Source organism: Cucumis melo, chromosome 3, assembly GCF_025177605.1.
Source record: "Cucumis melo cultivar AY chromosome 3, USDA_Cmelo_AY_1.0, whole genome shotgun sequence".
Classification (NCBI taxonomy): Eukaryota; Viridiplantae; Streptophyta; class Magnoliopsida; order Cucurbitales; family Cucurbitaceae; genus Cucumis; species Cucumis melo.
The window spans coordinates 22,786,314-22,799,308 of NC_066859.1; the positions used below are offsets into that span (position 1 = coordinate 22,786,314).

Sequence of the window (12,995 nt, forward strand, 5' to 3'; positions counted from 1 at the left end):
AGCCACCAGACCCGCGCTTCCAGCCGCACGTCCTCCGCAGATCGGAGCCCGACCGCGTCTCCTCCGCCTTCGCGTCGCTGCCCCATCAATCGCGCATCGAGCCGCCATCGCATTGCTGCCCCGACTCGCGCGTCCAGCCGCCGTCGCATCGCTGCCCTGACCCGCGCATCCAGCTGCTCCGCGTCGCCGCCAGCATCCGGTCGCTTCGTTTCGCTGCCATACCCGCGCCTGCTCCAACCGCTCCGTGTCGCCACTCCAGCCTGCGCCCTTCTTCGTGAGCCAAATTTCCAGCCAAGCCGTCAGTCGATTCTCGCCTCTCCAGCCGAGCCGCCAAGCTCTCTTTTGCCCGTTTTGACCCACACTTTTCAGTAAGCCTCAGTAGGTTTATTTTGGTTTTAATCTATCCAACTAAGGTTATTTTGACCCTAACTAAGTTGGTTGTTGGATTAAATGACTTAGTTAATTGGAAGCTCAGCTGGGGATTTGTCCAACAAATTCTAAACCGAGTCCGACCTTGATCTTGGGTAAGTCACTTCAAGTGAGTTTTTGGGCCTAAATTCTTTGAGGGTTAAATTATTAAATTGTGGTTTCCTGACCATTTAGGACTTTTGCCGCTTGGGGAGCGTGTTGTTACTGCTAGAACTTGTTGAGTAACTTCTAAGTAAGAGATTCTCCTACTAGACTTTCAATTTACATTCAAGAGACCGCATGTTTGAATTTATGGTTACGTATGAATGGTAGCTAAGTACCTAACTCAAGGTTGTTGAGAGAGAGAGATTGATATTGACATTGTCCCTGCTAATTGACTCTATGGTTAGCATGAATAGTATGTCGATGCTTCCGTCGTCGTTCTAAGGACATAGTGTAGTTGAGGATGATTGATATGATATGTTAGGGTTGGTACGTTATGGTCTGATATGTTATAGCATGAATTGACGTGATTATGACATGTATGATAAGTTATGATGTGATTGATGAGATGTTGTGTACATGCTATGTGTAGGGTGTATGTTAGCTTCTTATTAGAGTCGTACCCACATGGATGTCCTTCTTATTAGATGAAAATATTTTTTTAAGAATAAAATTTTCAAATAATTAAGTGTATATTTAAAAATATATTGAAAAAAAAAGAAATAATTGATTGTTTCTTATTTAGCATGATTAATACCAAAAATTCAAGTCTAGCAAAAAAAAAAAAAAAGTTACCCAAAATAATTTGTTACGAGTAAATTAAGAAAACCCACGTTTTATATTATTATTCATGGTATAAATATATTTATCAATGGTAAATTGTTTTAGATGGTATTTATATATACATAAATACCCAAAATTTAAGTTTGGCAAAATAAAGAGCCGTAATTATCTATTAATATAAGTCTATTAGTGTCTATTAGGGGCAATGTCCTTCGAGTATTATTTTTTATTTAGTAATTTTGATTAGTTATAATTATCTATTAACCAAATTAGTCGCTTCCAATCACCATCACATTGTACTGTCATTATTTTAAAAATTAAACTTCATTTTATTTATTGATAATTAAAATCTCCAAGTACATAGCTTCAAAGAAGATTGGATATAACCAAAATAATGCTGCATATATCATTTAGAGTCTTGCCATTCTCCCAAAGCAACGACGTATCCTTTGGTGGTTGCACAAACTTATCTTGACAGTCGTCAATGTCTGTCATGGCACCAGAAGTTACAATATTGACAGTGTTAAAGTCACCAAGTGCCAAGTCCTTTTGGGCATTTTCAATATCACCAACAACTTCATCATAGCTCTCAGCACAAGACGAATATCGTTGCTTAAGTTGAGGATTGGGGGTGGTTTTTGCTAGTGACTTGGCTAGCGTCAAAGATTTGCGAGCATTTCTATGGACATGGTTTAAGGTGTATACAGCCAAGCCTTTTAAATCTGTAGGGCCTGCAAATTTCAACACACTTGAACAAAATGGTGGATTTGAGGTTTTTGGACAGATGGTGGAAACGACATCAGTAGATGATGTCCCATTGATAGTGAACAAAAGAACTCCAATGAGAGAGACAATAATGAGACAAGAGTTCTTGGCCATTTTAATTTCTTTGTTCTTACCCAATACTGTGTTCTATGGGTCATTTGATCAGTACATATATATAAATGAAATTTAGAGAAATGTTTTTTTTTACGGAGGAGAAAACAGTTGTAATTACAAAATTAAAGCCTATTTTAGTCTTTTGTTTTGTTTGTTTTTTATTTATTTCTTGTTTTCATCTTTAAAAAAATAATCAAAATCAATTCATGAATAATCACAATTGTCAATTTTTCTTTATGACATAATTACAACTAGGATGTGTTTTATTTATTTATTTATTATTGTTATTATTATTTCGAAAAGAAACAACTAAGATGTTAAAATTTGAATTTTTTCTCACCATGTATGGTGCGAAAAACATGGTGTAAAATGTAAGTATACCTGTCAAGTTAATTATAAAGTTATAAAATGGTAATTAAGAAATCGATATCGTCTTCTATAGAGAAAAATGTTCAAATTGAGTCTAACTATTCAAGAGCTTTTTGGATTTTATTTAAGAAATGAAATTTAGATGATAGTGTTTTTTAAAACAATGAAACATAAGAAGAAAAAAACAACTATTTTCTAAGCACCAAATACAAAAATAAATTTTCCTTGGAGAATTTCCAAGTGGAAATTTACCTGGTCAATAGAAATACACAATCAAGTGAAGAAATATTACGACATTAAAAAAATGTAACATTTGTTGAAAGTTAACAATATACATATACAACAAAGTACATAATACGATACGAACCAAGAAATTAGAATTGAATCAAATGCTGTAGTGGAAAGTAAAGGATCATGCTTTACTCTATATGCATCTAAACGATTTAAAAGTTAACATGCAACTACCATGCGATAAATCTAAACGAATAGAGAAGAAGGTAAACAATGAGCTTACCTTTGTAGTTCTCAACTTCTTCTTTGATCCAAGACTTCTTCTCTTCTTGAAAATCACGAGCAAGGACAACCACCAAGCTGACCTACTATGCTCAGGACCAAGAATGGAGTTGTGCGACTCGGTTATGCGAAGAGAATTTTAGAGAGAGATGGAAGTTAATCGTTTAGGTGTTTTTCAGAGAAATCCTCATTCTTTTCTCATTCGGTAATGAGAAGTTTTATATGAAATTTACATGCAAATTTGCATGTAAATTATTTCATATCTTATCAACACCTAATCAATTTATTAACTCTTTAATGAAATTAGTGGCTTTTAATTCATAATCAGTTGCCACATTGCCCATTAACCATCAATTAATAAAGTAATTAATCAAAAGGGCATTTTGGTCATTTGATCAACTTAAGTAAAAGTCAAACTTTGACTTTTCTTAGTCAAAAGTCAACTTTTTGACTTTTTACTATTTTTCCCGTCTTGACTAATTCTAACCTCCCGAGTATAAATCTATATTCATTTTTCTAAAATTCAAATCATACTTGAATATGAATCCGGTCAAAGTTCAAAATCAACATGTTGACTTTTAACCATTTTCTAAATTTTTCAAGCTTTTAAATATGAATCTATATTCATATTTATTTAAATCATATTTAAATACAAAGGTTGAAGTTTATATCTACCGACTTATATCTTATATATTTGTCGGTTTCTCTCTCGTGTCATTATTCAAACAATTCAAATTACTTCAACATACTTGTTCTTAGTTAAATCCATATGAGCTAGTAGGGGAACCTAATGCACCTATAGATCATGGGCTCCAACGATCCAACATTAACTGGCTAAACTCTTTTAGACCAAAGTTAATCAACATTCGTTAACTAAAGAGTCATTCCACTAAAGACTCTTAGTTGCACTCCTCTCACTATAGATATATTTCTGTCCACATGATATAACCATAATGGGTAAGTCGATTCTTCACAGATTGTACGTAATCTTGGCTGGGTCAAAATACCGTTTTACCCCGAGATTATATCTTGCTCCTTAAGACCCACTGATGCACTATTGAACAATTGGTTTAAGGTCCAACCTATATACCAAAATCCATCTCGGGCCAATAAGAAGGTGGGGCCCCTTGTTCAAGACTTGGATTTAATCCTTAAGGGAACAACCTATCTACTATCCCAGAAGTGGTAGGAGTGAATTCCATCTTGCACCCTATGTCCCTAGCTATCCACTCGGTCTTATCCCTTAAAATGGGAGGCTTATTGGGCCAGCGATGTTGAGCTGCCCTCACCTATTCAGATCTAAGGATACTACCGAATGAACAGAAGTTCATAGTTAGCTCAGGATTAAGATCAAATTACCTAGGCCATCATAATTGAAATAGTCAGTTTATAGTTTACGGTGTTATAACTAAGAGTGACTACTTTATGGTTCCAGTCTTTTGCAAACCATTTACATAGGACACCGCCACTCCCATGTCTCTACATGAACGATTCAAGATTACATCGTTTGTACTAACTACAAAGCGAGCCGCATCCATAGTGTTTATCCAAAAGGCGCCCAACCTTATTTATATACTATAGACCATTTGGGCTTTTTAACTTAAACTTAATCCATGTTTATGTCTTTACATAGAGTTCAAGTATATATGATAAACTATTAAATAGCCTCGGGACCTTAAAGATTATTGGTTTTAAGATTATAGCATTCAATAATTGAATCAAATAACAAAGTATGAGTTTTAGGACACAAATTTCAACAATTTGAACAACTCAAAGGTCATAAAATTAAATATTGTGACATTTGATGTAATCTTTTAATTGGTATAAATATGGTCGTAATTTCCACATTTAAAACAATAATTTGGATGAACGAAATTTAAAAATTCTAAATTGTAGGATTTTGTTCTTGTGTGTTGTGATAGAATGCATGAATATTTGGAGCATTCAAGTGAGAATTGATATGTCTTTCTTGTGCAGTGCTTTGAAGATTGAAGGTTGATGGAAGTTTCTAACTTTGTCCAATCCTTTGGTTTGTTACATCATCTAAGTAATTTGAATCTAACTTATTTCTTAGCGGTTGAAATCAAATTGGTTTTGGAGCAGTTGGAGTTGTGTTCTTTCACTCTTAATGTTGTTTAACATGGTTCTTAGATACAATTTCAAAGGATTCATATCATAATACCTCTCGTTAAATGGGGACTACGAGAGAAGATTAGATATAACTAAAATAATGCTACATACATATATCATTTAATGTCCTCCCATTCTTTTGGAAGCAATAATGACGAATCTTTCGGGTTGTTTAAAGGTATCTTAACCGTCGTCGACCACTGTCATGATGCCATAAGTTGTCATATTGACACCATTGGATTCACTAATGGCCAAATTAATTTTAGCATTCTCATTATCACCCACGGCCTGTAACGACCCAACTTTCCGGACTAAGTTGAGGTCACTACCAAATACCAAAACTCGACCATTCAACATAAAATTTAAAACGGACCAGTTACGATTCATTAAAAGCATTAGAAACATTATAAAAAAAACAGTTTCGGGCCCTATTTTAAATCAATCATAAAAAGTCTCAACAAAAACTCAAGTCATTAGTTCCAAAAGCACAAGTCAAATATTCTGACATAATACATAGCGGAAGCGATAAGAAAACCAGACGCGTCCATATGGCCTTCACGCGTCCTTCCTGCCTCTCGTCGGTCTGCCCCTCGCTGTGCCCTTACCTGAAAAGTTTAAAAAGAGAAAAGGGTGAGTATAAACATACCCAGTAAGGGACCCACTACTGGGCCCGTTAGGGGACAACAGTTAACTTCCTATTCGGGGGTACCCTACATAACAGTCTAGTGGTCCCGTAGAACGCACATATCAGTCTAGTGCTCCCGAAGGATGCACATCTCAGTCTTCTGCTCCCGAAGGTTGCACATATCAGTCTAGTGCTCCCGAAGGATGCACACATCAGTCTAGTGCTCCCGAAGGACGCACATATCAGTCTAGTGCTCCCGAAGGATGCACATATCAGTCTAGTGCTCTCGGAGGATGCACACATCAATCTAGTGCTCCCGAAGGACGCACACATCAGTCTAGTGCTCCCGAAGGATGCACATATAAGTAAGGCACGCTACCCCATAGATGAAGCTAACCGTTACCCCTCGGTCTATACTCAATCGTCTACCACAGTCATACCACAATCATCAATCATTTACAATTCCCCTAAAGGCTTTACTGGCCAGGTAGTATAAGCTTAAACCATTACACCCTCAGTTGCTATACGCGTCAACTATTCGTATACCATTATGGAAGAGCCCCAAGACTCAAACAGCTAAATAACCAACTGAACTCACTGTCCTTCCCCGTCTAATCCCATGATCATCGTCCATCAATCTAAAATTTCAATCTACAATTTGCGGTTGCAGTTCAGTCACATCAGACAGAAACATAATAACAGTGCTTAACAGTCAACACAGATACACTTATTCAGTATAGTCACTAACGTATAATCCCCTGTGGATTACTACGTTTCCGGCCTCGACCCGAGGTCCAGTAGTAGGAAAACCCTTACCTGATACTCGGTTATGCCCCTCGATCGAATCCACGCTCAACAGCTCAACCTAAAACGAAAACACGAAGGTTTTAGTTGATGACTTTAGTAGAAGTCGTTTTAAAAGGTCCGAATCGACACCCGTTGACTTACCCAAGGAAAGGAAAGCTATCTCCAAACAAACATGCCGCGGAACCCGAGAGCTTAAACGTCAATTCTTTACTACCTTTAAGGGAGAAAAGTAGGGCCACAACTCATTCCAATATTCAAACTCTAATCGGATGTAGCAACATTAGGGAATTCATCGAAAACAATCCTTACCGAAGACTCACCGTGACCCGGAGCGGAGGAAGGAAGGCTTAGGTGGCTTGGTGAAACAAGGAGCTCGGCTCGGCTTGAAGGCGTTCGGCTCGGCTCGGCTCGGCTCGGCTCCACCTCGGCTCGGCTCGGCTCGGCTTGGCCTCGGCTCGGCTCGGCTTGTGGCTTGGCTCAACTCGGCTCGCGGCTCGGCTCACTCGGCTCCCGGCTCGGCTCACTCGGCTCGCGGCTCGGCTCACTCGGCTCACGGCTCGGCTCACTCGGCTCGCGGCTCGGCTCACTCGGCTCGCGGCTCGGCTCACTCGGCTCGGCTTGGTTCTGCTCGGCTTGGCTCGGCTCGGCTCGGCTTGGTTCTCGGCTCGGCTCGGCTCGACTCGCGGCTCAGCTCGCCCGGCTCATTCGGCTCGACTCACGCGGCTCGCTCGGCTCGGCTCACGCGGCTCACTCGGCTCGGCTCACGCGGCTTGGATTGCTGGCGCCCGCGGCTGGAATTGGGTCTCGGGTCGGGTACGGCACAAAGCTACGGGCGCGATGGTTGCGTTTCGCGGATGACTGACGGCGGCACCGCGACGGAAAAGAAGGTGCGGCCCGCCCGACTGAGGGTAGAAGCGGCCGGCGGCCACCGGGTACACGAGACGGAGAGAGTATTAGAGATGACGGGCTTGCGAACAATCGGATGTCCGATTTAAGGGATCTGTCGACGGCTGGCCGTTCGCGGGCAGAAGACGGAGACGCGTGGGTGGTGAAGAACAACCGAGCTGGAGACGAAGAAGCCGACGGTGATGCAGAAATGAAGAAGAAGGAGATGGAGTCGGTGGGTGGCGGCGTCGGGTGAAGGAAGGAGGAAGAAGAAAAGATGGATGGGGGGGGGGGGAGACGGCGCGTGCCTCTCTTAGGGTTTTCTTCTCCTCTCCCTTTTTTTTATATAAATATATATATATATATATATAAATTAAATAATAATAATTATTATTAATAATAAAATATTAATATTAAATAATTATAATAATAATAAATATTAATATATATATTATATAAAAATAATAATAATTTATAATAAATATTAGTATTAAATAAAGAAAATAATATTAAATAATAATATTAGTATTAATATTAAATAAATAAGAAAAGTTATTAATATTAAAACTAAAATGATAAAATACCTAATAATAATAATATAATTACTATTATATTATTATTTTATCGTTTTACAAAATCTTAAATTGCCGAAAATTCACATGATTTACTAAAATTTACCTCGATCTTCGGGGCGTTACATTCTTCCCTCCTTAGGGAACTTTCGTTCTCGAAAGTTTTATTCCTCGAACAGTTCGGGATAACGGGACCTCATGTCATCTTCACGCTCCCATGTAGCCTCTTCTACCCGGTGATTCCGCCATAAGACTTTAACCAAAGGGATTTCTTTATTCCTCAACGTTTTCACCTCTCTAGCAAGCACCTCAACGGGTTGTTCAGCATAGCTCAAGTTTTCATCAATCTCCAGTGGCTCGTAATCCACTACATGGGATGGATCTGGCACGTACTTCCTCAACATAGAAACATGAAACACATCATGAACTGTCGAGAGTGATGGTGGCAACGCCAAGCGATAAGCTACAGGGCCAATCCGCTCCAGAATCTCAAACGGCCCGACAAAACGGGGACTCAGCTTTCCCCTCCTTTCAAAACGCACGACACCTCTCATAGGTGCTACCTTTAAGAACACCTTGTCCCCTACCTCAAACTCGAGATCCTTCCGCCTCACATCTGCATAACTCTTCTGCCTACACTGAGCGGTATGCATGCGTGATCTAATCTTCTGTATCGCTTCGTTAGTAGACTGAACTAACTCAGGACCCATCAATCTTTGCTCACCCACCTCACCCCAGCAAACCGGGGATCTACAACATTTGCCGTACAAGGCCTCAAATGGTGCCATGCCGATAGTAGCCTGATAACTGTTATTATAAGCAAATTCCATCAAATGTAAGTGGGAGTCCCAGCTACCTGGAAATTCCAATGCACACGCTCGCAACATATCCTCTAAAACCTGGTTCAGACGCTCAGTCTGACCGTCCGTCTGTGGATGGAAAGCCGTACTAAAGTTCAACCTCGTGCCCATAGCAGTCTGCAAACCCTTCCAGAATTTGGAAGTGAAACGGGCATCTCTATCAGAAACAATCGACACTGGCACCCCATGCAATCTCACTATCTCAGACATGTACAACTGTGCCCACTTACTAGCAGTATAGGTGGATTTACCCGGAACGAAGTGCGCTGATTTGGTAAGCCTGTCCACCACAACCCAAATCACTGTAAAACCCCTCAGAGTTCTCGGCAGCCCTGTAATGAAATCCATGGACACGTTTTCCCACTTCCATTCCGGTATACTCAAGGGTTGTAATAAACCCGCTGGTTTCTGCCTTGGTGCCTTAACCTGCTGACACACCAAGCATCTACTAACAAATTCTGCTACTTCCCTCTTCATGTTACGCCACCAATAAACCCACTTCAGGTCCTGATACATCTTCGTACTACCTGGGTGCATGGAAAATGGGGAACTGTGAGCCTCAGATAATAATTCTGTCTTAATCGCACTATCTGACGGCACACAGAGGCGTCTCTCAAACAAAAGCCCACCATCCGAGGATAATGAGAACTCAACCGCTTGCCCTGCCTCTGCTAGGCCACGTTTCTCAACCAGATAAGGATCGTTACTCTGAGCATCAATGATCCTTTGCCTCAAAGTCGGCTGTACCGTCAACTGGGCTAACTGCATAGTAACTGCACCCACTGACACTGCAATCTCAGCCCGCTCAAGATCCTGATGCAATGGGGCCTGTCGGGTAATAAGTGCTGCCGAATGTGATACCTTTCTACTAAGAGCATCAGCTACCACATTCGCCTTGCCTGGATGATACAGTATCTCACAATCGTAATCCTTCACTAACTCAAGCCACCTTCGCTTTCTCATATTCAATTCTTTCTGAGTAAAGAAGTATTTCAAGCTCTTATGATCCGTGAATAGCTGTATCTTTTCACCATATAAGTAATGCCTCCATAATTTCAAAGCAAAAACCACTGCTGCCAAGTCTAGATCATGTGTAGGGTAGTTCTGCTCATGACTCTTCAATTGACGAGACGCATAAGCAACCACCTTACCCTGCTGCATCAAAACACAACCCAAACCCTTCTTGGAAGCATCACTATAAATCACAAAACTGCCAGAACCATCAGGTACAGTAAGAACCGGTGCGGTAGCTAGCTTCTGTTTAAGGTTCTGGAAACTGTCCTCACATGCCTTGCTCCAAATAAAAGGAGCTCCCTTCCTGGTCAACTGAGTGAGAGGAGTAGCTATACGAGAAAAGTTCTCCACAAACCGTCGATAATAACCTGCTAAACCTAGAAAGCTACGAACCTCACTGACAGTGGAAGGTCGGGTCCAACCGGTGACTGCCTCTATCTTAGCTGGGTCCACAGAGACCCCAGCCTTAGAAACCACGTGACCCAGAAAGGACACCTGCTTCAGCCAAAACTCACATTTCGAGAACTTTGCATACAACTTATTATCCCGAAGTGTTTGCAAAACCATACGTAAGTGCTTCTCGTGTTCGGCCTCCGTCTTGGAGTATATCAAGATGTCGTCGATAAACACGATCACAAAAGTATCTAGGAACTCCCTAAACACTCTGTTCATCAAGTCCATAAACACTGCTGGAGCATTCGTCAAACCAAAAGACATCACAATAAACTCGTAGTGTCCGTATCGGGAACGAAATGCTGTCTTCGGTACATCCTCATCCTTAATCCTCAGCTGATGGTATCCCGACCGAAGATCAATCTTAGAGAACACTGTGGCTCCCTGTAACTGGTCGAATAGATCGTCAATCCTGGGCAAGGGATATCTGTTCTTTACGGTTACCTTGTTCAGCTCCCTATAGTCAATGCATAGACGCATCGATCCATCCTTCTTCTTAACAAATAAAACTGGCGCACCCCAAGGTGACACGCTCGGTCGAATGAATCCCTTATCAAGCAATTCTTGCAACTGCACCTTCAGTTCTTTCAGCTCTGCGGGGGCCATTCTGTAAGGGGCCCTGGATATAGGAACCGTGCCCGGCTCCAACTCTATGGCAAACTCAACCTCCCTGTGCGGAGGTAACCCTGGAAGTTCCTCAGGAAAGACATCCGGATAGTCCCTCACTACTGGTTCTGATGACAGGGATACATCGGCCTCTCTAGTATCCACCACGCTCGCTAAGATACCCCAAGTACCCTGACTGAGCAGTTTACTGGCCCTGATGGCTGAGATTACCTGAGGCAACGACCTTGACCCTTCTCCTTTAAATTTAAAACTGGCCCTCGAGGGAGGGTTAAACGTTACCTCCTTACGGGAACAATCTATGCTGGCGTGGTTAGCGGCTAACCAATCCATACCCAGAATTACATCAAAGTCGAGCATATCCAGAACTAACAGTGTTACCTCAATCACATGGCCTGCTATCTCAATCTGGCATGTTTTCACCTTTTCCTTCGACAACATACACTCCCCGGACGGAGTAGATACTGATAGAACATGTTGTAAGGGCTCTACCTCTAAGCGGGCATGCAACACAAATGTGGACGAGATAAAAGAATGCGACGAACCCGAATCAAACAAAACTAAGGCGTAATGCCCCAACACTGGGAGCGTACCTGTCACTACCGTGCCTGCCTGCTCAGCCTCAGTCTTGTTGGTAGGAAAGACTCTACCCTGATGTGGAGCACCTGCTCCCTGATTTTGTGCGTTCCCCGTGAGTCTCAACGGGCATCTATCAGCTGTATGACCCTCTTGCCTGCACTTAAAGCAAGTCCTGGTCCCAAATAAGCAACGGCCCAGATGGTGCTTCCCACGAGTGGTACAGAACGGCTTCCCTCTGGCAGCCTCCCCTGCCTCAAAAGGTTTCTGCTGGAAGCGGCGAAACTCACCACCTGATCTGAAATTCCGCTGTGGCACTGGAACAGGCCGCTGCTCAGCCTTCCTCTTCTGTCCCGATGTCAAACCTCTACCAGCGGTCTTAGACGAGTTAGCCCTCTCCTGTAAACTGAGATCCACTGCCAGGCGTAGTGCATCGGCATGAGTGGCGGGTCGGAAAGCTCGGACCAAACCCTGAATGTCCAGTCGGAGGCCTCTAACAAACTTATCAGCTCTGGCCGCCTCGGTCGCTATCATCTCGGGAGCGAAGCGGGACAACATGTCAAACTCCGCATCGTACTGCTCCACTGTCATGTCACCCTGTTCTAAGTTCAGGAACTCCTGCCGCTTGGCGTCTCTCAAACTAGCAGAGAAGAATTTCGCATAGAAACTCTCCTTAAACTGCTGCCACGTGATCTGACTCACATCACCACCTAGCATTCTCTCTGTAGTCTCCCACCATGCAGTACCTCTGTCAGTCAACATAAAAACAGCACACTGAACTTTCTGATCCTCAGGGCATTTCATGTAACGGAATATGGTCTCCAAGGACGATAACCACATCTGAGCCCTGGTGGGGTCCTCCAAAGACCCATCGAACGTCGTGGGATTATACTTCCTGAAACCCTCAGGTGCTTAGCCTCTGCTGACAACTGATCCGGCACAAACTGGGGCGCAACTGGTACTGGAGCCGGAGCTGGAACAGGAGCTGGTGCTGGGGCTGGCGCTGGAGCTGGCGCCGGAGTTGGCGAGGCAGGCTTCTGCTGCTCCCGCATCTGCATAATCAAATCTCTAAACCTCTGCTCCATGGCGGCTAGGTCTGCATGAGTAACTGGTGAAGCCGGGTCAGGGGCTTGGGCTACAGGCTGCACCCCAGGTTGAACGCGTCCTGCTTCCCTTCCTCGGCCTACTCGACCACCCCTACGTGCACCTCTCCTTGGCGGCATTTCCCTAACAACCACCAACGATCCCTTTAGTCATAATGGTACTTGAACTTGCAGTTTAACTTAGGTAAGGTAATGCATGTAGAGTTATACATATACTTTCATGGGAGCGTACCTGACGAGCGGCAAGGATCGTTTCAGCCATAAGGACACAAAACACAGACTCACATTATAAGTCAGTCTACAGAACCTAAAACTTAGGCTCTGATACCAACTGTAACGACCCAACTTTCCGGACTAAGTTGAGGTCACTACCAAATACCAAAACTCGACC

General features: G+C 42.6%; 1 protein-coding gene across 1 annotated transcript; it reads right to left on the bottom strand.

Annotated features, from left to right (window-relative positions):
- Nucleotides 1-1,560: 1,560 nt before the first annotated feature.
- LOC127148691 (pectinesterase inhibitor-like) lies at nt 1,561-2,073 on the bottom strand. The gene has a single exon (XM_051082889.1). It carries the CDS (start codon nt 2,071-2,073, stop codon nt 1,561-1,563), a length of 513 nt encoding a protein of 170 aa, XP_050938846.1.
- Between the last annotated feature and the right edge of the window lie 10,922 nt (nt 2,074-12,995).

Excerpts from the sequence above, each read along its gene's own strand:
- LOC127148691 (XM_051082889.1), bottom strand. The coding sequence starts at position 2,073 with ATGGCCAAGAACTCTTGTCTCATTATTGTCTCTCTCATTGGAGTTCTT.